This window comes from Paralichthys olivaceus, chromosome 1 (genome assembly GCF_024713975.1).
Source record: "Paralichthys olivaceus isolate ysfri-2021 chromosome 1, ASM2471397v2, whole genome shotgun sequence".
Lineage (NCBI taxonomy): Eukaryota > Metazoa > Chordata > Actinopteri > Pleuronectiformes > Paralichthyidae > Paralichthys > Paralichthys olivaceus.
This window is the reverse complement of record NC_091093.1, coordinates 11,943,784-11,967,891: the sequence shown is the minus strand read 5'-3', so window position 1 is coordinate 11,967,891 and position 24,108 is coordinate 11,943,784. Positions and strand designations below refer to the sequence as shown.

Genomic DNA, 24,108 nt, shown 5'->3' with positions numbered 1-24,108 from the left:
ATACCTGTCTATATAATCATCACACTCTATAAGCATACATATGTATTTGTATATTTCAATAACTCCTCATTTAAATTGCAAAAATACAGCAGCCTATACATCCTTGTGAAATCGTCCTTTGCCTCTGCACTTTACCCAAGTATGTCTCTCTTCAAATAATATTTCTGTCTGAAGTGAAAGGTGTATTTTGTCTCTTATGTTGGCTAATCTTATCTTATCTCATTTTAGTGATTATTGATTAATATTTGATGAAGCGGCCAAGCAGGGTAATAAATACACAGGATTGTGTAAAATACTACATAAGGGGCCCCTTTAGAAACACAGCATTAGTAATTTAAATGAACCCTGGACTGAAGTTTGTTTTTCGGTGAAGTTTGGGAGCTACAGTTACAGACAAAACTGCATTACTTGATGTTTCATCGACTTCATGCAGGACAAATCACCTTCTGCATTTCTACATATATAGAGTATTGAGGAAACAAGTGAATATACTGCACTGTGAGTGGTAATTTACATTCATCATCTGTGCCCTCTGGCTCCTCCATCAGTGTGCAGTCTATGAGAGACACCACTCCGTTCTGTGGCAGGGTTGAAAGGTTGCAATGTTACATACAGCATGTTACAAGGTAATACAGTGTGTGTATCATTTAAACTAAATTTTGCTTTACATTTCCTAGGAAACAAAAATAACACCCTCTACTGAAATAATAGTTCATTTGGTCAACTTGTGGAAGTCCACAATTAGTTTAATTGGATCTCAGCTACTGTCCAGCTATACCTTAGTGATGTGGAGTTTTCCTCCAGAGCCTCTGGTACAGATGATGAGATGTTTGGAGAACATGAAACACTGTCTCTCGCCTTCCTTCTTCAGAGATAGAGAGCCCAGTCGTCCCCTTGTGATCTTCCCTTTCTCACTCATAGGCACCTGGATCAGAGAACCTGTGGAGTCATGGACACGAACACATGTGAGACAACATTCATTTCCCTCTGGTTACTTTCACTTTGAGCTTAAAGGTTCAGTGTGCAAGATTTAGGTGAAAGAGATTTATTGAAAATAAAATAATCCTAGTGATGATCTAAATTGTATGAATTGTTGTTTTTCTTTACCCTAGAATCTGCCCTTTATATTCAAATACTTTATATCTACATCAGGAGCTGGTCCTCTCTACGGAGGCTGCCATGTTTTTTACAGAAGTCCAAACTGGACAAACTAAAGACCTTTTGAGTTTTAATAACAGCTGAAGGCTACGACAGGTTCTCTTCCATGTTTGGAAGGAGAGGGTGAAGTGAGGGCTATTCAGCTGCAACATGCAAATTCACCTCTAGATGTCACTATATCCTACACACTTAGCCTTTAAAGTTAATGTCCAAACTTTGTAAGCCATTTATAATGTGTAATTTGGAATGTGAATGTCAGTCTATAATCTTATGCAGCAGGTTGTAGATTGGCTTTCTCATATGTCAAATACATTGTCTTTAGTATATTTTCATAAAGGCTATTTCTACAAAGCTTTACCGTCACTTCAGATTTTTATTCAGGTGTCAGGGTGGCTTCAAATGTTGCATAAAGTTTTAGGCTTCAGACAGTAGTATAGTGTTTACCCTCATTTTCATTTATTGATCAAAATCCTGACAAACCAGTGAGAGCAAATAATTTCACTGTCAGTGTTTTAATCAGACAATGAAACAAACATACCTTGCCTAACGAATGTCTGACTGGTGTCCAGCAGCACCTCACAACCCTCCACAATCATCCGCTCAATCGCCAAGTTCTTCCTGATGTTCTCCGTTTCACTCACCTCATCATGCATGATTCTGACAGGACAACAAATGCTCATTGATTCACGTACATCACAATTAATGGTGGTTAATCACCACTTCTCATCTTAGAGGACAGAAATGTGCTTTATGAAGCTCAACACAAGACATTCCTTTGTACAGAAATACAGCATTACTTTAACAAATAAAGGTTTAGTTATAATGCAAAATGAATGTAAACACACTGTGTTTTAGAGTCCTAACATACAGTACAGCAAACAATGGCTTTTCAGTTGTTTGACTGACTGACCTGGAAAGTTCTTCCAACTTTGACTTAGCGTAGTCCAAACTATTTCTCTCCACATGCTCATGGGGCGTGTGAGCCAACAACTCATGTAACGTCAGGATGTAACGAGGGATCTGAGAGAGAAAGAAACAGAGGGAGTGAGATATGCTTGAACCACTTTAAATCTTTTTGAGTTAAAACTTTAAAAAAGTTTTTAAGTGTACATTTTTGAAATCAACAAAAATGTGTTGCATTAACTATGATTACTCATTTTTTTCATTTAACAGAAAGCTAATAATCTACTTTTACTTGATGAATAAAATATGTTCAATACATTTTATATTTCCATCAACATGTGCATCTATCTTCACTTTAACATGAGTCTCAGCATCAGTCTTATACTTATGATGTAAGTTTGAAAACTTCAGCTCTAACGTCAACACAGATTGTTCCACAAAATGTGTTTATGTTCTGTTATTTGATTGAGAATGATAGAGGTATTGGAAAGTTTGGAAATGAAAAGATAATGCATAGATGTACTTTAATGCACTATTGTAAAGGTCTAACTCAAAAGTGATGAGGCAGAGATCACTCTCTGATTTTGAGATAACTAACAGGTATTAAGCCTTTTGGACATTTGCATTGTTTAAAACATTACAAATGTTGTTTTCACTGTAATAAAATTCAAAGTCAGCCACTAATGTTGCATAAGACCTAAATTAATTGGCTCTAGACTGTTTTATGATACTGACATGCATTTTACTTTTCACTTTAAGGCAAAGCACATATAGGCAGTACTTCAGCAAAGTTGATATAATACTCAAGTGTGTGGCTGGAGTCACCTGAAACATGGGGTAAGTGAGGAAGGTCTCCAGCGTCCTCTCCTCACAGTCGGGTTTGGCCTCATACTGCTTCAGCAGCTTGTCAAAGTCTCGGTTCTGTTTGCAGTGGGCCAGGATCTGCAGACTGTACTGGTGGTTCCTCACAAACTCCTGGTAGATGTTCAGCATGGGCAGCAGGATGTCGAACAAGTCGGCTGTGAAGTGAAACAAATGTCACTCTTATTGTATATTCCCTGTGTTTTGATTAAAATATTAAATAACCCATAAAGTCAATGAGCAATGAGATTCCGTTATTGGTGTTTACATTACGGATTGTGAGATAATATAATTTTCGGATGATGTGAGTGAAAATAAACAACCTCTATTGTACAGGGTTTGTGGCATAAATCACAGATACATATATCATATATCAACCTGTAAACATTTATCTGGCAATATCTTCTATATATATTGATCCTTTAACAAATCCTAACAAGGTTAATGTCAGTTGACTGGGGGGTTGATCTCTGCGTATCTTACCCAGGACCAGTGTCGGCCAGCTGGCTATCCTGGCCTTCAGACCCTGGTAGAAGATTTGGTGGAGGAACATGATGGTCTCACTGATAAAACACATAAGTAAAAATAACCGTTATGAAATACTGTTCAGTGGCAGCACCCTCCCTGCAGAGTCACACCACTATCACAACCAGTCCCACCACCAGTCACCTGTTAAGGAAGATGCTGCTGACATCATCGTGGGTAATGGACGGCTTCTTGGAGCTGGCGGCCATGCGGAGCGGCCGCAGGAAGTTGTTGACCAGAATGTGGAGTTGCTGCACGTATTCAGCTTCGGCCTCCAACATGCTAAACACCACCTGGTTCCTCTTCCTCATGCTCTCAGCGTGGGGCGAGCGAATGTAGTCCTGGATGATGGTCTTCCACTTCCTGCGGCAAATCCAACCTCGCAGGAAGCTCTGGACCTGTGGTGAGAAAGAACAGCATCACAAAATGATGCTTTTATGGATTTACCTGCATGCATTTGTGACTAGCCTTTATGTTGCTGATGTAGAAGTATGAGTTTTTGAAGGGTTTACGTCGACTAACATGGAGAGATTTACTTTCTTACTTGAATTCATATTAGAAAAATAGGAAAAACTTGATGCTCGGACTGAACTCATATGTTAATCATGTGACTATAAACAGTATTTTTATTCAAATCAGGCCTGAGAAAAATATTTCAAATGTAATACAACTATCATTCTTTACACAAAGCATTGTTAGATAGTTACAACATGAAACCCTTAAAATCATCAGTGTTCTGTAATTTGGAACAATAAAAAGCCACAGTGAGAAAAACATAGAGATTTCCAAATTCCTAAGGTAAAGAGAAATACACAGTATCTTTAATCAGATTCAGATCCACATCTTCTAGCTGTTGTCTGTAATTGGTATGAAGACCAGAGGAAGATACAGCAGCTCTGGTTTGAGCATCGCAATATACATTGTTGTCCTAATTAATATATTTTGGCAACTTGGGGTCAACATAGTAAACTGTTAACACAATATTGATACATTTTTCCTCAGAAGAACAGTTTCCACAGAAAAGATGCTAGCAAGCCTTTTCACACATGCTAGAGACTTAAGTCGGGTTTCTCCTGACTGGACACTGTAAGTTCATAGCTGCTAACTTCCCATTATATTCAGCAGCTAGCTTGTTGTCTAACCTACCTGCTTCACCATGCTGTTAGTCACGGTGTGGTGTTGCAGTTGGAAACATGTTTCAGTGTTGACAGGGAAACAAAAGAGTTGCAGGCCACAAAACCAAAACACTTTGCTGAAAGACACTAAACGTTCAGTGGGGCTATGTGGAGTTGCAGAATCAGTTGAGAATTATTTGTGGCTTCATCAATGCAACTGTGTCTATTAAGGAGCAGAAAGCTCCCTCAGTGTCAAGCTGAAGAAGCCATTGGCTTACTAGGACAAGCCATGCTATGAAAGTGTAAAGCTGAATAAACAAGGATTCAAAATAAAACCTGCAGGTGCCCAGAGATGATGTATTATTTAAAAGGCTGTCTCAGAAACTATACATATCCCCGGATCAGACCAAACTTCACCAAAACCTTTCCTCCTTTTTCTTTCCCTACTTGCATTACATCTGCACTTTGAGGTCGCCTCTCTCCTTTTAAACTGCGCAGCACCAAACACAGTCACATGTCACCTTTTTGATCTTCTTGATCTCGGTGTCATCGTCACTGGGCGGCACCTCTGGATTCGACTGGATCTTCTCATTGTCTTTGAGCAGCCCAGCGATCTGAAATTCAATACAAACCTGTGAAGCATTCACTCACTGGGTTCAGACCAGCACCTTGTACTATAAGCAACTAAAAATCTTTATTAAAATCCTACTCAGGATCTCGGTCATCTCATCTTCTGAAGATCCACGATGTGTTTTTATTATAGGTATGTTTTTTAAGTGCTTTTGTTCATTTGTGTTATCATCCATTAAAAGAAATGCTGCAACAAAAACACTAGTCTATAAACTAGTCCACCCTGTTTCATTTACTGTGATTAAATGACATATGGGGCAGTGAATAAGAAAAGAAAACATATTTTAATAAATGATGAAATTAAGTCCATGCAACCTCATGTTTTAGCAAAGAAAGTGAGAGAGTAGATTATTAAAATCTGCTGCAGAATCAGGTACAATAGCAGATGATTCATGCATATTGAAGACATTCAATTCGATTCAATTGGAGCTACCCATTAGCACATTAAAGGGAGATACATTTGATCCAGTTTCAACTGAATAACTAGGATATAAAACACTGAACAGAACTGTAGGTGTTTCAAGCTCCACATTTGTCATGAACTCACAGTGTTGTGGTTGTAACCTCATCTGTGACCTTTGTCCTGTGCTCTCTTTTTGTGTGAAAACCTCTGTGCCTGATTTCTTTCACTTCTTCTTTCTTTTCTGTCTCGCTCACGATGTACCACACACTAACACAGAACACACGTATATACAGGTGTTACTGGCATGAAATCACAAGCAGGTTACCTCTGATTTTAGCCGCTCTATCTCGATTTCCCCATCCTCTATCTGTTGTCGAAGTTGCTTGGCAACCGTTTTCTCCGTCTCCACGATTTGGAGTAGATGGAGGTACTTCTGCATGAGGGTCTCATGCTCTGTAGCCAGGTTCCTGTAACTATACAGACACACACAGAGGCATCGCAAGGATCTCATTAAGGCATGTTTCATGGGCTCTCCTTAGACTTATCAAAGCTAAAAGCAGACCTCTGATCAGCATATGTTTGAACTACAGATCCTAACGTCCACACAGTTGCGCAGGCGCTTACATGACCCAGCCTTCAAATACTCACCAGTTTAGCAAACCATGTGTGAAGGCTGCTTCTGCATGAGAAATTATTCTGTACATTACCCAGTTCAATGCTTTATGTATATGCTAAGTGAGGCTTAAAGTCAGTGCAGCCGACTCCTTCAAGCTCGTATAAATCAGCCCTCAAAGTAATTTGAATCTAGACGTCTCCTGACAAGTGAGGACTGTTCAATAGGAGCTTATGTTTAAATCAAAGCACCATTGAAAAAAACGTCTTATTAGACTGGATACATGCTGAAATAAGAAGGAATACACGGAAATCCAAAGCAATAGCACGATGATGCAGACGACAGATTATCATTCGCATGCTGTGCATTGCACACATACAGGCCAACTTCCTCCTTCTACAGTAAAGTGCTGCTGCCTTGACGGAACGCTAATCAATTTAATCCTCAATGAGTCCAATCAATTGACCTTTTGCCATACAAATGCACTCTGCTGACATTTACAATGATTGTGCTGCTTGTCTTTCATGACCCGTTTTTGTCTCTGAGCCGCAAAGGGGCATTTTACTCATCACACATCTCAAGACTTTATACATCAAGTTTAATAATGATTTGTTTGTTTTAATTCTTAAAGTAATAGTCTTATGAACTCTAAGTATAACAGGCATCCAGGTACAATCCAATGGAGGGAATCATGAAAGAGTACTCCTATCCCACAAGGCTTCAACACATAGATCTGTACATAAAGATGGACGACATGTCTCCACTTCCTTGCACTATCCAGCATTAAGCAAAAAACACCCAGGGACAAATGCAGAAGTGATGAGGGATGAAGCCATGGCAGCGAGGTCCCATCGATACACACACTTGACCAATTACGAGTCAGTCTAAGCTTTCAATCATAATGTTTCCCCCCTGTCTTTACAGCATCAAATAACTAATCCAAACCAAATTAGCATTTGAAAAAACATCAGTGTGATAAGAACGATCAAAAATAATAGAAACCATCATTGACCAAAAATATTGTGTATTATATGTTTGTCTGAGTGGACTAGAGCAAAAAGCTTAGGCTTGGCAGAATACATGGAAGATAACAACTGTACCACATGAATATGACTGAATATTGTGATTATTTACATTTGTGGTCGGGTCCTCAGCTTCTCAGTTATCAGTTTTTTATTCAGCACACAATCTGATCTCATAATTTAATTTGTTCAGTGGGGATGAATCATGATGACTTTGGTGAACCCCTGTCATAATCAGGTCAGATCCATTTTTACATTTTTGTTCAGTGGTTTTGTTTATTAAATATATGTTAAACTAAGAGGGTTGACTTTGGTAAATATTATATCTAAACATCAGGACGTTGAATTTTCCATTGTGAGTATGTTTGCATGTTTGTGTTAGAATTTTGCTCATAGACGTGCTGTGCTTCATTTCAGCTGCTTTAGTGTGACTGCTAATTGTTACAATACAAATCATGTTTTATGTAACAAATGAATGATATCGTAATCGACTATTTGAATTCTGTTAAGTATAAAACCTTTTATGACCACTTTCTGTGACACATCACATCACAACTTAATCAATTCTTAAAACACTTTCAATTTCCTTTTCTTCAAGCCTGAAAATCACATTTTCAATTCTTAAGTCTTTTAGCGAGGTGCTGTAGGTTGTTTTATTGACTGATTAAATTGATGTTACTTCACAGATTACACACACATACAGACACGCACACACACACACTTCTCAATAACACTTCCCTCAGCTGAATGTGTGTATGTAGGTCAGAGGTCATGTGTGAGAGGTACCTGGCCTGTGTGATAGCAGCTACCCACTCATCACAGTCCTTGACGTCCTCAGTGCGCAGCTCCAAAGCCTTCTGGTTGTCATGATTAAACGTGACAGTGAAATAATACTGCAAAACAAAATCATAGAAAGGAACAGTTTATCATCTCTTCAGCACATTATGACACAATTATCAATTAATTAATTAAGAGTTTGACGGTGAATGTTGATGAAATGGAAAAACCTTGCTAAACATCCGACTGCGGTCGTCACTGACCAGCTTTTTCATAAAAAAAACCCAAGATCTCGTTGAAACTGAAGTATTATTTGTGAACACGTGCATGTTTTTGAATGAGTGCAGAGATCCTGAGGGAGAGGTCTTGAGAGAATCATTATAAATCCTCTGTGCATTCTGTCTGTAACCCGACAGACTCTCTGCTGACGCCATGTTTTGTGACAACAACACACCTGGGACCTCACCCCTTTTTACTCACCCTCCAATTATCTCCGGCGACCCTACAGCCTCAAAGGTTCAGTTATGGCAATTATGGCAAATGTTTTCTAGTAGGCTTATCAGATCAAATCACCAAAGTGGTGGTCATCGCAGTAACAGTGCAGGCAGACTACTTGTGGTCGAAACGCATCAAATTATATAACACTGATGCATTGTAAATAGACCCCAACAAATCCAATATATTGGATTTTTTATCCCTCCCAAATGCCAAGAGCAAATCATTTGTGAAGGGGAGTAATGTTCCATATTTCCTGATGAGCAGCAGAACGGCCCTTTGTCAATAATGTGCTTCTCATCTCCCGCTTCCTGCAAGCTGGTGTGTCAAGCCTTTTAGGCGGCTATATTTAGCTCCACGCCACTAGATTTTTTTTTTTTTGCCAGAGACATTAGCTGTCGGTAAGTCAGACAAAGTATCCCGTGCATTAAATTCTTGTTTAAAATCTGTGAATAAAAAATGCTGAATTTCATCAAGAACAGAGGTTGAACAGGTTTAAATGATGACTGATAAAGGTGACACTCAATGACTAAACTTCAGAGTCAATCAGTTTATAAAAAATACACTTTGAGAGGACCTTACCTGAACTTTTTAACTTTATTAAAATGAAATCCATGGAAAAACAGCTGGTTTTTCCATTTCACTTTTTTGCATCTTTTTTTACATGTTGAACAAAGTACAGAGAAGCTGCTATTCTGTATATTACTGACATGGATTATATTAACGACTTGATAGATCATTTTTATAATTTGATGAGAATTACTTATAAACGTGATTTCAAACATAGAAGCACAGACTGTAAACAGTTGCCATGTTTCAGAAGTCTGCTTCACAGAATAATGCCTCACTTTTATTTATGATTCAGAAGTTGAACACAGTTAAAACAATGGTGTTGTTTATATGCTTTACATATCTGTGCTTGATGCTGGCACTACCAAGTTGTGTTAGAGAACAACACCTCGTATAGTTTCCTCTGCCAAGGGGTTTTCTTGTTGGTTTGTTTGTTTTTAAGCAGGATTATGCAAAAACTATGGATGGATTTCTATGAAACTTGGTGGAAGGATGAGGTATGTGTCAGGGAAGGACCCATTCAATTTGAGTGCAGATCCAAATAAAATGTGGTTGTGCGTGTGTGTGTGTGTCAGAAAAACAAAAACACAATAGTATCATTTTTACAACTGTAAGAAATTTAACTGACATTGAAATAAATAATAGCTGAAATACATAAACAGAGAATCTATATATTCCAAAATAATTGGAAATATATTGGAATATTGATTAATTGGTCTCCTCCTGACACATCCCTCCATCTGTAGGCACTGGTATTGTACTTTGGTGTCTCTTGTCTGGATGCATGTCTGTACTGTGATTCCTTTTAACTACACAGTTATACTGTTCATACAAACACTGCTTAATGTATAACCTTCACTTCAAGAAATGAATTCATTATAAATACATGGATGCAGTTAAATCGCTGCAAATCGAGACTGATTGTAGACGATGTATGACTGTTTGTAAACAACACTAGCCCCCCCATCGCCCCCCCGCTCCATTTCTCATATGCACATATTCTGCTGTGCTCACTAAGCGAAGCACGGTGGAAAGGCTTGTTGTAGCACATTTTGTTGGCCCCTTCAGATGCACTTTTTCAGATGCAAATAGGGGTTGCCATAGTAACTGGGGGCTTAAACGTAGCTCGCCTTCTAAATGAGGACTAAGAACATTTAAAAAGTAGACCACTCCAAAGAATACAATGAGAACAGAGAGATAGACGCAGGAGGGGGGAGAGCGATCTTTTGGCTTTTTTGAGGAGTGAAAGCTATAAAAAGCTCCGTAGCCCTGCAAGGTGGCAGTTGGCTTGGCATCTATTCGCAGCATTGTCTCTCTCCCTGTCACACACAGATAAGATCCAGTGCCGGCCTGGCCATTCCTCTGTTGCCTCCGACACACATATGAATACAGTACTTGCACACACACAGACACCTGGAATCTGCTGCGATCTGCATATGTAGCGGTGCAAATGTACAATATTGTCGCCACAGACGACCTCTGCAGTTCCCTCATCGACTCCATTGTCATCTCTGTTTTTTCCAGTGGGGCAAGTGAAAAGGAAATCTGTATGCCCTCAGACACCTGCAGCATTGATTACTCTTCCTGTCCTCAGCTCACCTTTTTTCTATGGAGCTGCTGACTTTTAGAGATCGACACAAGCGTTTGCAGGCGGACACACTGAGGCACAAATATAGACCTACGGACCCCAAAGTCCTACAACATGTACAGATGTGGACCCCCACGCACACATGTACATGCTGGCATGATTGACAACATGCAGAACTTGTGTTTGTGCAGCCAAACACACAAAATCGTATACGCACATTTAGCACAGCAGAAAACGAACACCCCCACACAGCCAACATAACACTGACAGAATTAATTTCTGACACATATTAAATAAAGGGACACGTGCTGAACAGAAGACTGAGTTATGCTAATTGAAGGCTTTCAAATTCATTTAATTCACTGTTGAAATAAATTTACTGGAGCAGACTGCATCAACATCCGTCATCATGGATGCCACTCAGTCCCTGCTTCATCCCCAGAGCCGAGCACGTCTCTTCTACTGACATGGTTTTAAGAAAATAGGCAAGGGGACAAAGTTTAGCTGATGAATGGTGTCTTCCAAATCAGCCCATGTGATGAATGTGGGCTTATTGTATTGTGATCTGCTACTGTTGCTTAAGGTATGGCTGACTAACAACTAACAACACAACATTGTTAGTCAGGAGCATATATTTTTGTATTATATTTGAATTTGCTAAAAGAAAAAAAGTGATCTGGGATAAAATAAAGATTTAGCATTTGTGTTGAATTGTCTGATGTACAGTACAGAGCCCTCTTGGCCACATGAACAATAATCCTGACGTCTCAGGAGAAGAGGGCAAGTGCTTTTTTATGAACGTCATGGACGACACAATGGACGTGAACACCAGGTACAGCTGACGGAAACAGTGTGACTGTAGGAGGTGCTGCATAGGGTTTACCAAGTGTCTATCATTTATTTGTCATTTCACATTTTTTCCCTTTTTAAATGCAGCTAACATAACTCTGGATTGTGGCTCTAAACGCACTCATAACCAGACAACCTACAGAGAGGCACAGCAAGAATAAAATTATCATCATGCTCAACAATGAATCAACACAGTAGATGAGACAAACTCAGAATTTATGAGAGAATACATTTGTGACGTTGAGATTTTCCTCTGAGAGTAAACTGATGTTTTAGCTTCCTAAGCTATACTCTCATCTTTTCTCCTGCTGCTGTTCACTCATGAGTTAGCATAACTATTCTTAAATTACCCCCTTTTGTGCTTGTGTGTGAGCTTAATCTTGCACAGGAGTTATTTTAAATAATGGGCTCCCATATTGGTTTCTTTATTTTTTTTTTCTTCTCTCTCTATTATCAGGGAAAGTAGGGGGGTTGAATCCAGGAATACCAGACGCAGTTTCAAACATTTAGAACGATCATGAACAGAAAGCACACAGAGAAATGGTTTAGAGAGCTGATGTGCATGCCCTCCATGTCGGGTGAACCATCAGTGGTTTGAACACTACTACAGCTATAGTTGGGTTGATTAGTGCCCCGAGCAGAGGGAAGTTTATTTAAAGATGATAAAATGACATGTTATAGTGACCTCAATATCATCCAGAACAACCCAAATGAATAAGTGTAAAATGCTTACAACTAAAGCAGCCTGGAGTCAAATTGTGGGCCAAGGAGAACACAGATGTGTTCAGTATACAGGTCATTGAAAATACATAATCATGTACATTTTATGTTTACCCAGTTGTTCCCATTAAATTAAGAAAAAACTAAATATGAAGGGGAAAACGTTTTTATTTATTTAGAGATGCTTGATGGAATGACTTCAAACTGAACCCAAGGACAATAGGAGGGTTCATTTGCTGAGACAAATTAGAAAGTTGTGTAGCTCTGTTATGTAAAAGTGTAGCATGTCTGCAGTGCAGGGCCTAAAGTCCAGCTTATCCAGGATTGGTGAAAACGTTCACAGGCTAGATGAAGTAGGAAAGGGGAAAGGATGGGGACAGAGAATTGCTACATTTTGCATATTGATGGAGTTTGTTTGGGGGGAAAAAAACTGTCAACCTACAGGAGTTTTCTATGACCAGTTCAAATGACCCATCACTGGAGTTGTTGTGTGTGTGCTGCAGAGGAAGCAGCAGAGCAGACTGCAGCTGGCGGAGCAGATTTCAGAAGGTGACTGCAGTCATAGCTCACAGCAGCTTGACCACTTCTCTGCCTCTTTAATGCTTTTATGTCACAAGGTTTATTCCTTGCAGCCGCTGCAGCGTCTCTAACCTCTAAGTCTGCTTCACTGGAGGAAACCATCCTTCCACTGAGATCATTCCTCACTTTTATATTGTATGAATAAAAAATGGAAATTATCCAGTCTTCACACATGTTCATCTACAGCTCTAAACTCCAGAGGAAATCAAACGAATGGAATGTGTGTGTGTGTGTGTGTGTGTGTGTGAGGGGGGGGTATATTATTGAGAAACAAAAGCATTTCTGACACATCGTTTGCTTTTCATTCATGGTTTGTTGTTAACAACCCTGTGATAATGAGAGGGTTACCAAACGACCCGAGCCGCTGTAAACCGGGGAGACGCAGTTGCCAAGGTAGGATGCTATTAATATCAAGACAAGGAATTAAATCAATACGTCAAAACGACAGGGAAGGGGGCAGCTCTCCTCCGCAAGATGGCAACCTGCAAAGTTTTGGATGCAGCTGAAGTTTATGCTCCCTCACATCTGCGCAGCAATCCCCGACGTCTAAAAAACACACCGTACACCGCTGTGTGAATGTGATGCAACAAATGATTTGTTAATGAGATAAGAAGCGGAGGGGGGGGGGGGAGTAGTCCCTATCTACGCAAAGTTTGCGCAAAGAATCACATGAATCCTGCTCACTCACTGTGCGTTTTGTGTTTTTTGGGTATTGGAGGTCAACTGAGAGGATGTTTTAACGCCAGATGTAGACAATCAATTTCTTAGGATGACGACATTACGTAACAGTGAGGCAAGTGATTTATAATGCTCAGGAATCTCTGGGAAATATGTTTGCGTAATAATAGACGTTGGAATAAAACTGCGGGAGGAAAATATCTTTTCCCGTGTCGGTGCGTAAAATCTCAGCCAGATCCATTAAAGTTGATGTTATGATTGTGGTGTTTTGCCTCAGTCAGAGTTGTGTGAGCTCCCTGTGCGCCCACTCACTCTCTTACCTGCTTCTCCAAGCATTCCTTCGCTGACAGAGACGGTTTCGGTGACGGCGCCCTGTCGCACACGCATCCCTCCAACAGGTACAGTCCGGAGGGGCGTGAGCTGGAGTCGCTCTCGAAATAAAACAGCATGTTCTGCAACAAGGCGAACCACTTTGAATGCCATTTTGTGTTGTCCGAGCTCCTCTTGCTCAGGCAGCCTCGCCTCGTCCCGTCCTTCTTCGCCAAAAGCGCCAGATAGGTGATGTGGCCATCATTGAGCCTCATCCCTTTCTGCATTTTGGCTGCGGTGTGCGCGCAGGGGAGGGAAGCCTGCGGATTCTTACATGGTCTCTTCTCCTCAGCGGCTCGGGCGCACGGTCAGACTTGGTGGGCAGCAGCGGCAGCCCACTCCTGCGTGCCCCCCATCCACGGCTGCCACGCTAGTGTTTGAGAGGAACAGAAGAAAAACAGGTGCGAGTCAAGAGTCGCTGTTGCGCGTTCAGTTGCTCCAAATCCACGCTCCAAGCACAGACACAGCGCCGAGCAAAGGCTCCTCTCAAGAGCCTGGATCGCTCATGATGAGGACTGAAGTGTCCGCGTGCGTAGCCTACAAACGTGCATGCGCACTCCCTCTCCACCCCACTCTCTCTCTCTCACACACACACACACACACACACACACACTCAGCAGCCAGAGGAAGCGCAGTCACGTGACCCCGAAGCAGCAGAATTCAGCACCTTGGACAGAAACACAGAGAGAGAGAGAGAGAGAGAGAGAGAGAGAGAGAGAGAGAGAGAGAGAGATAGTTTATTCATGTGGAGAATCCCTGAAGACCCCCCCCCTCCCCCCCCCCCCCCCCCCCCACACACACACACACACACACACACCACCAGGAATGTTTTCTTTTCGAGAATTTGAGCCACACCTGGACAGAGAAGGAGAAAAGGAGTCAGGTGAAATCAGTCAGATCACACAGTTGAAAGTGAAAAACTGAACATGGTTGAGACTTTAACAGAAGAATCCATTACTTTTGGCAGGGTGTTCCTAATAAACAGACACCTGAGTGTGTTTCATGGTGTGATCGACATGAGCGACATATACCCCTGCAATACATCCTGTATTTTAGTAAGACTCATCAGAGAGAGGATTATTCACTCAGTTACCATCACAGCTCAGGCTAAGTGCTGTTGCTTCCCACGGATTATATTTAATTGACTTGTCTATTGAGTCTATCTTTTGATTATACTTAAAAAATAAAAAATGCAAATCACATCATTAAAGTAGATCTTTAAGTAGCATCAACAAAGTCTATAAATACAGATAAAATCGCTGCGTATGAAAAGTAAGTTAAATTAAATCTTTAATTATTATCATCAATCTGTACTTGATGTATTGGTGAATCTGAACAATCAATTTCATGATACTGCATATTGGAGGCCTGTAACAATTCATTCATTAATATTTAAAGATCTGGTTTATATAATGATTTATACCCCTCTTAATTCCCCCAGTCTTATCTAATCTATCTGTAATATTGATAACATACAGTATTACATTGGTTATATTTTGAATAATTCTGAAACAAAGGGGACATTCCTCCAAAAGCAGTACTGTCAGAACTTACAGGCCTTTTGGAGAACCAGTGTTTGGTTTATACTTTCTGTAATACTGCTACTTGGTGCAACATGGCGGACTCCATGGAAGAGGACCCACTCCCAGTGTAAATGTAAAGATCTAATTTTAAGGTTACAAAGACGTTTTAAAGTGCATATACACAAATGAAAGCAGAACTGTGATTATTACGTTTAATTTCTGTGGATTGATTCTCCTAAATCCAACACAATGGACCTTTCCATTTAAGTTTTATAAGCTGTTGCATTGAAGCTTTGTGATTCATCATGTTTTGTGTGGAATTTAGGCTTTAGACATCTTTTGAGGACAGTCTTTAAATTGTATTTATAGCCCATGGAACTTTTGAATTACATAAAATTATTTCAAATGGTTTATTGCAATAATTGTATCTAGAATGTAAAATAGCATAGCTTTTATTGTCTAGGTGCTATCTAGAAGGTCATACATGGCATTACAATCTTCTAAAATTGAGATGTGAATGTTCTGATGACCTGTTTTGCTGACTTTCATACTGTGAACAGAATAGAGAGAGAATCAGAGGAAGGCCCGTGTGGTTGTGTCATCCATCCTGCACCATGGACAAAGGTTTACACACCCAACCCATCACAATTGCACTAATTTCTGGACATCAATTACTCCTAATTTCCTCCCTGGAACCAAAGAGAAAAGAACTTGTGTTATTGCTTATTACTTGAAATGATCTATGTGTCCCTGAACCTTTGTCCTTGTCTCTGTCCGTCCTGTCCTGCCTACTCCATAGAACACAGAGTTAAAAGCCTCTCAACGCAGCATCCACGCCTGGAACATTTACATATCTAAGGGACCGAGAGACATACTCACTAGGATTGGCCCATAATTAATCCTGGATTAGCATATTGGGACGAGGACACACACAATGGTGTATTTCATCACAGGGTGTTTCATAGTGGGATCACAGTGCTTTGTCTGTGTGGGATCATTAAGAGCAGCCAGGGAGGAAACAGGACATAAGAGATAGAGACTGATCTGATTCAAGCAAAGCAGAGAGGATTTTAAGTTTTGAATTCTTTTAATTACATTGGTGACAGGTACAGTGAAGAGAGGTGGGAAAGTGGAAGGAGATCGATGCAACAGTGTGGAATGAGTTTAATCACATGCAGCCATTAAGAGACTGAGCCACCAGGATGCCCTGGGCTCAGCGCTGTTGCCGGGCTCCTCACATCCCATATTTAGCCCCTCAAACAGGGCTAGTAATGAGCTGGTGATTCTCGCCTCCGATAGTAAAGATTAGTTTTATGGCTTCCTATTATAGAAGGTTTTAAATGGGATGTGACGCAGATGATTGTGGAGACAGAATGGTGATGACATTTGACAAAGGTCATGAAGGGAATTCAAAATCATGAAACCAATCGGAGAGCAGCTTTCAGAGGGCGGAGCCCCACAGCAGGTGATTTTCTGCATATTGTGCAACCGGATTTTGAGGCATCCTGTCTGGGTTTCTGGGTTGCTGTGTATCAAAAGCTAAGCTGTCTATAACCCAGACTTGGTCATAAAAGACTCCAGAATAGAAAAGGGGGTTAATGGACAGATCAGATAATTAAACCGAGTGTTAAAGCAGAAACAGATAGTTTTTTTTGGCCACTTGCAGTAAGGAAAACTCAATGAAAAGCTTAAAATAATTAAGTCTAATATTCGCTCTCCTTTTAGCTCTGTTTTGGTCTCCACACACTCCTAGAACTGTCTATTACAGTTTATATATGGTTTGTAGTTTTATAGCACTTTCTAGTCTTGATGACCACTCAAAGCACTTAACAGTACAGTTTGCCATTCACCCATTCACACCAACATTCATACAGTGCATCTATGGACAGCACTTTTTTCTATGAGGGGTTCAGCATCTTGCCCAAGGACACTACAGCATGCAGATGGGGACAACTGGGATTGAACTGATAATAATCAATATTTCACTGCAGGATTCCAGGGCTGCAGTCTGTATTCATCAAAGTTGCTCAATTTGCCTCTTGATTCATAATCCTCACTAAAACATTGAGCTAAAAATACCTTAAAAATGTATCGTTAAAGGCTTTTTCAGATTCGGACTCTCTGCGAACTGACCTCCAACCTGAAGCAGGGGGTGTGTTCTGTGTGATTCAAAACAGTTCAGAGACAGACGACCATGAATCCTCTCAACCTGCATCCGCTCTGCGACAGTGATTGTTTGAAGTCTCAACATATTACTGACGCTGTCGGTCTTCAGGGGACATTGGAGTGAGACTTGCTGGATCAGAGCCTTGTTGACACTTCACAAACATTTGTCAATGAAAAGCTATTGGGTGGTGTGACCATATTTAGTCCACCGTCCCTGCTGTGGTGCTAGTGTCTGAACAGATTCTACACTCATGATGCAATTGCATCTTTTTAATTGTAATTCTTGATCCCTTGTTATGAAATCAGCTCTTTATTTTGTCTGTCTGAGTATTTGTGTCCGCAGCTCTTTCCCGATGGTGGCAGATTGGCCAGTGTGGGCAGCTCTCAGACTCTGGGACTTGGCTGCAGCTCTGCGCACTCTGCTGTGTGCCTGATAATGCATGCAGGGTCACCACCTGGCTGCAGCATCCTCGAGCCGAGCAGCATCAGAACTGAACAAAAACTCGAGCCTCATGCAGGAACAAGGACAACCACAGATCTCCCCTACTTATTTAGGACGAATACAAACCAAACAGGAGCCCAAAAACTTTGAAATGCAACATGATGGAACAGGAAAAGAGTGAACCTATGCCATATTCTTCTCTTATTATTAGATTATATTAAATGCAGCTTAGTCTGGGGTTAACCAATTTAATTTTTTGCAAACGACAGAAAGGATTCTTGTCTTTTTGAGCAGTGAAATGCAACAGTTCTAGAAAGGAAGAAAGTTGCATGTGCCCTTTCTTTCTTCTCACACTCCATCTCCCCCCTTCACCTCCTCGTACCCTCCAGCCTGCACTCCGTGGCCCCGGCAGAAAGGCATCTGCCTACCTGTCTTAACAGGTGTCATTCCCACCAGCTCCACACACTGCAGCATCCGACGGCTGGTCCACAGATATATGCTAATATCATGCAAATCCATATAGCAGATCAGGAGGTGACACATATTAATGAAAGTCAAAGCATCATAATCAGCCACAGAAGTGCCCCGTCCTTGACGAACGGGACAATCTTCAAATGTAACTGAAGGTCAGCGGACGGTACATCACCGGAGATGCCGCTAAAGGCCTTAGGCAACATCTGCTGTGACACGTGGCCACACGGACACATGCATGGGGTCACGCGTGCACACACACAGTGTGTGGGATGAAGGAGGCTGACTCATGAAGACATGTGTTCATTATTATAATACAGTCAGTGAAGATGTGTCTTTAGCTGATCCTCATTTTGGGCCAGGTGATATATGTGACAGAGCGGGAGATTTTTACAGACTCTCACAAGGTGAAAGAATGACTTAAGTGGAATTTCTGTTTGTTCCACATACATCATAAGACGTGTGGACAGGGTGTTGCAACACAAACAGGGTCAACTGTAAGGTGCAATGGTGCATTGCAGCACTCCAGCATGTGAGGAACTGACAGGAAAAGGGAACTTTACCTAGTTGATTTGCTAATATTGATAAAGTCACGGTGAAATGATCATCTCTGAAATGCCCCTCGAGTTTCATAGCTCCATCTTTTCTCATTTTTGTTCCAAACATTACTATTTGTTTTTCTACCTGCTTTTCAGTTTCAGCTGAAGGAAGCAGCTTTCCTCAAAAAAATCAAACTCTGATGAAGCTCAGAGTTTTTGATTTGTATGTACCTTTGTAGCTCTGCTTGTTATACATTTCCCATGAGGTTTTCGCACTTATTGCACCTAAAAGCAATTTTTTTGGAGATCAATTAGACAAAGTAATTTTTTTTTCTTTCAACTTACCAGGGTCCAATGAGCCATCATGATGCTAGGTCCACACATGGTCCTCATGAGGACATAGTCTGTAAATTCTCCATCTGCCTGTGATAAATTATAATGATGCAATATTTACTTGAGATCAGCTTTATATTCTTTTAGATCAAGTTTCTTTTCATTCACAGAAAAAGCTGAGCCGAGCTTTTCAATCAGGAGAGACAATAAAGGAAATAAAAATCAAATCAAATTTGTCGTAAACAGTAGAATAAATTTTTTGTACACCATGGAAGCAGTTCTGAGAATTAGGTGCTTTGGATATGGAGTCTGGACAGCGGTGGTGGTGATGAGGGATGGAGCAGGAAGTTAGGACGTCTGATGAAAGCCTCTGATTGGACGGTTCGAAGAGAGATGACCTGGTAGGGACAGGAGGGAGAGAGGACGTTTTAAACTTTGACAGTTTACAGGTGATTGGTTTGAGGCGAGCGTGTTGGATTGTGATTGGATGTAAAGAATGAGCCGGTGAAAATCTATAGTAGGAACTGTGAATGAGCACGAAGACAGTCTTTCACTTTACTTCAATTTTTGTCATCTAAAATCTCTGGCTATTGTTTTGTCCCCTTTCGTTCTACGAGAAATGTATCAAACAGTCATAATCTGGTTTTGCAAGTGCTCCTCAACATGTATTTTATTTGACGCCATTCAGTTATTCATTGACAGATCTAACATTGATGCAGCACAGGATCGAAACTAAACATGTGGGCAAACTGAATGATCACAGAAGTGAACTAACAGAGGCAGCGTCACGAGCACAGACAACTGTAAATGTTCTGTGTAACAACAGGTGTGAGCAGGCGTGCACCCACACCAACAGCTACAAACACTCAAACCACTCTCCTCTCTTCTTGTTCCTTTTATGGAAGCTGTTTGGTGGAGAGGCCCAAAATTCGATCATGCATTTCTCTCTCTCGACTGAATCCCTCCATATTTAGAGAGTCTATTTGTGGCAGTGTCTCTCCGCAGTTGCCTTTTCCATGCCCTGAGGAGAGAGAGAAACGGAGGGGGGGGGGCTAATAAACCTCCCTATGCCGCGTTTAGTTTTCAAAACTGCAGCAGAGCTGGCACTCACCGCCTGCAGTGCACAACAGAGCATGAACACACTGATAAACTGGAATAGACACAGTACGGAGGATTGTCATATAACCGGAGGAGTAGATATCCTGACCTGTGCACACTGTTTTAAACCCCTCACTTTCTTGCTGTTTCATGGCCGCAGGTTGAACTGTGTTTGATAAGAGAACATTTTTATCCTTCGAGATGCTCAGCATGAAGAGAAGAGCCACAGGATTTATTTCCCACCTGGAGCTGAGGGGAGAGAGGAAATGATCAAATTCCTTTTAAAAGGTTTTGTTCTTGGTAATCACATATACAGCTAGGAGGGCACCAAGTAGAGGACATACATCCACCAAGTCCCGACAGTCCCCTTAAATTAAAACAACCCTAACAGCTAAGGCTACATTATGTGTCTCAGATACATATTCGTGGTAGTTACAGGCTTTTAGCTTCGTTTGTTACCATACAGCAGTTGAAGAGATTTTTATTTGGATCTGCACAAAAATGCACAGACTCGTCGATACCAACACCCTAAATATGTCTGAATTTCTCCATCAAGATTCACACATAAACATCACAGAAATCAACAAAAGTATTAAAAAGAACATACTGCATCCTTCATGAAATCTGTTCGGTTGTTTTTGTGTAATCCTGCTGACAAACAGAAGCAGACAAGAAAATAACCTCCATGACAAAGGTTATAAACATGATCATCTTTTGTTTCCCTCACACAATTAAATACAATTGATTTTACAATATATAAGAAAACCCATTTAGAGCTATACATTATTTCTGATGACAGAAATTAATTTTGAGCCCACTCTGAATTTAAAATGTTACACAGAGTATCACATGTACAATAATCTATTGATGGAAGAACATATTTCAGAATTCCCTGTCAAAGACTCACCTCAAGCCATTTGGCGGGACATGGTGTTAGCTGAGCAACATCCATGCCATGAGGTTACAACACAAACAAAGACCGCTACTTGCAGATGATTCACATTTTCACTTCATCTCTACACATGAAGTATCAGCAGATCAACAAGCAGGAGACATTGACCCTGTCCCCGTTCAGCCCAACTTGGCCGTACCCCTTTGTTTTGCACGTGGCCGTGAAGGGGTCGTCTTGTTCCATTTCTCTATGTGATGTAGGGGTAGTGGCCATCTAGTCCTTCAAACACCCCTTCAACCGTAGTGGACTCAGGGATCCTATAAAAACAAAGGGGTAGACGGCAATTCCTGAATGCTTTACAAACGGGTGAAGTGAATCGAAATATCTTCCAGTAGCAATGAAAATGTTATTGAATAGCTGTGAGAAGCATTGAGGAAAATTGCTATTCAGGCCATCATAACAAGTAAGCAGTCTTTGTGAGAGTAAAGAGTAACGTTCCTTACTCCCGTGTCCAGTGTATTAAATTTAAAATAAAACGTCCCCACTCATGTTAAAATGTTTTCAGTGTGGGACAAACGTTTCTATGGACAGTAGGACTATTAAATGTAAATATAAACACGCTGACTGCATTGATCAATAGATCAATCTGTCCCGTCTGTTCTGCGCTTTTAACAATTATCAAAGACACTTTACATTGGATAAAAAAACAGACAGAAAATAGCAACAAATACAAAATCCATATAATCATTCGTTTAAATATGAGACACATGTCATAATCAGATCTGATGGAGAGGTTATTTATTGCAAACACTGGATTTTTGCTGCAACATGTTTGGCTCCATAATGTCAACATCCCTTCAGTGAAATAACATCCAGGCTGAGCTTATTGGTTCATTGTCATTAATTAATATTTACCGATGAATATAAAACGTGTCAGTGACCTAGAAACAGAGCTGAATAAGAGGGAACATGCCTTCAGCCGTACAGCAGCAGAGATCACAGTGTTATCAGTGAGCAATGAGAGGAACAGCACTGAAGCCTCCTTCTGAATTCATCCTCCTATTGAATGTTTTATTTCTCTCACAGACAATACACCCTGGTTCTCAGTCAACCTGCACAAACACTGTAAGCAGCTCCACACAAAAGCAGCTATTTTGACTTTAAGAGTTAACATCAACAGCTCTGTTAGTTGCACTAATTTATTTTCATCTGTCTTTTTCTGCCATGACATGTAAATGAACTGTATTTATAGAACTAACTTCAAGTCTATCAACCACGCACAGTTCTGTGCAGTATAAGGTGCATTCACACATTCAGCGCAACAATATCCAGTGGTACAATGTGCACTACATACACTGTCAGTACAGTCAGAGGCAGTTTAGGGTTCACAAGCTTACCCAAGGATAGTCAGGTAATGGAGACTGTTAAGAGTATTGAACTACTGACCTGGTTAGGGTATACGGCCCTTTCTACCTCCTGATCCACACCCGCCCTCGTCAGGTGTCTGCTGTGAAAAAGCACTGTGTTAAAGATACAGTGTGTAGAATTTTGTGATATCAAGTGTTGAAATTGCATGTTGCAGCTGAACACCCCTCACCTCACCCTCCCCTTCCAAACATGAAAAAGAAGCTGTGGTAGCTTCAGTTGTCATAAAAACTCAAAAGGTGTTTAGTTTGTCCAGTCTGGACTACTGTTAAAAAAACATGGCGGCCTCCGTAGAGAGGACCCCTTCGATGTAAATATAAAGTATTTAAATGTAAAGGGCCTTTTCTGGGGTAAAGAGAACTACAATTCATACAATTTAGATTAAATGAACTACTGAAAACCTCATAAGAATTATTCTACATTAGATATCTCCCACTCACGAAATTACAAATCTGAGAACGTGACAACTGTCTTTGGCAGAAGAGCAAACTGTAGAGCAGGTACACATGATGGTTGACTTGAACAACAAAAACAGGCTTACGGTGAAGTTGGCAGAAGAATTTAAAACCCTACCTCCAAAAGAATCCAAAAAGCATAAAGACCAAACTAGAAAACAACAAGGTGCAGAAACACTTGTTCATCCAAGTGTGTGGACCTGTGAAGTAACAATGGAGTGTGGAGCACAGAGACTAAAGGAGGCAGGAGAACTGAACTCAGGTGAGACACTGGTCAGATGGAGTCTCAGGAGCAGGCAAACAGGAAGTAATTCAAGCAAGAGACACACAAGGTCAATCATTTCAAAGTAAAACAGGAAATAATTAACTCAAAGAGAAATAACTACCAAGTAAATCACGAAGTGAGAAAATTATGAGATGAAAATCATAACGTGAAATAAATAAATAGAAACAAAATGTCACCCACTGAACCCTCTCTGTACAGAGGAGACCTAGATCCAGGAAAGACCACACACACACACACACACACATAGGCCTAACTCAAGGACACAATCCACACAAAGAAACATTAGAAATAGTCGATGCTGAGAGAAACACGTGATTCAGGGACAGTTATGGAAAAAAATGTATGTGAGCAGAAATTCGTTTTTCCAGCTGTTTATATTTTTTAGGTTTTCCAGGTGCATGTTGATTATGACAGAACACACTCCATGTTTTTCATATGGATCTTTATTATTGTAGGTACTTCCCTAAATCAAATCATTTAACATTCATGAGCTTGTGTTGTTTGCTGCCAGGAACAATTTAAGACTATATTGTGATTTACAAAGGAAATATACAAATGTTAAAAAAATCCAACTATATAATGAAATATAAATAAAAGCAAAAGAAGTATAAAATAAAGTTCTG

At 40.5% G+C, this 24,108-nt stretch overlaps 1 protein-coding gene and 1 long non-coding RNA gene across 4 annotated transcripts in view; both read right to left on the bottom strand.

Annotated features, from left to right (window-relative positions):
• The window catches only part of LOC109624744 (ras-specific guanine nucleotide-releasing factor 1-like), a 28,252-nt gene extending 13,788 nt beyond the window's left edge, over window positions 1-14,464 (bottom strand). For both annotated transcript variants that reach the window (XM_069520653.1, XM_020079623.2), the window contains exons 1-11: window positions 13,807-14,464; window positions 8,017-8,123; window positions 5,921-6,068; window positions 5,084-5,176; window positions 3,592-3,845; window positions 3,406-3,485; window positions 2,887-3,080; window positions 2,069-2,178; window positions 1,697-1,815; window positions 779-939; window positions 515-578 (exon numbers count right to left, since the gene is read on the bottom strand). In XM_069520653.1, the coding sequence (XP_069376754.1) occupies window positions 515-578; window positions 779-939; window positions 1,697-1,815; window positions 2,069-2,178; window positions 2,887-3,080; window positions 3,406-3,485; window positions 3,592-3,845; window positions 5,084-5,176; window positions 5,921-6,068; window positions 8,017-8,123; window positions 13,807-14,082 (1,606 nt within the window). In that variant the 5' untranslated portion in view covers window positions 14,083-14,464. The remainder of the gene's footprint in view (window positions 1-514; window positions 579-778; window positions 940-1,696; window positions 1,816-2,068; window positions 2,179-2,886; window positions 3,081-3,405; window positions 3,486-3,591; window positions 3,846-5,083; window positions 5,177-5,920; window positions 6,069-8,016; window positions 8,124-13,806) is intronic.
• A 4,883-nt stretch (window positions 14,465-19,347) lies between these two features.
• On the bottom strand, window positions 19,348-23,494 carry LOC109624950 (uncharacterized). 2 transcript variants are annotated; one of them, XR_011240594.1, is made up of 5 exons: window positions 23,318-23,494; window positions 22,766-22,826; window positions 21,335-21,636; window positions 21,035-21,075; window positions 19,348-19,727 (listed from the first exon to the last, which is right to left on the bottom strand). It is a non-coding gene; the product is annotated as an uncharacterized lncRNA (long non-coding RNA). The 2 variants fall into 2 exon arrangements; XR_002202427.2 differs by lacking the exon at window positions 21,035-21,075 and having other exon boundaries at window positions 21,519-21,636.
• Between the last annotated feature and the right edge of the window lie 614 nt (window positions 23,495-24,108).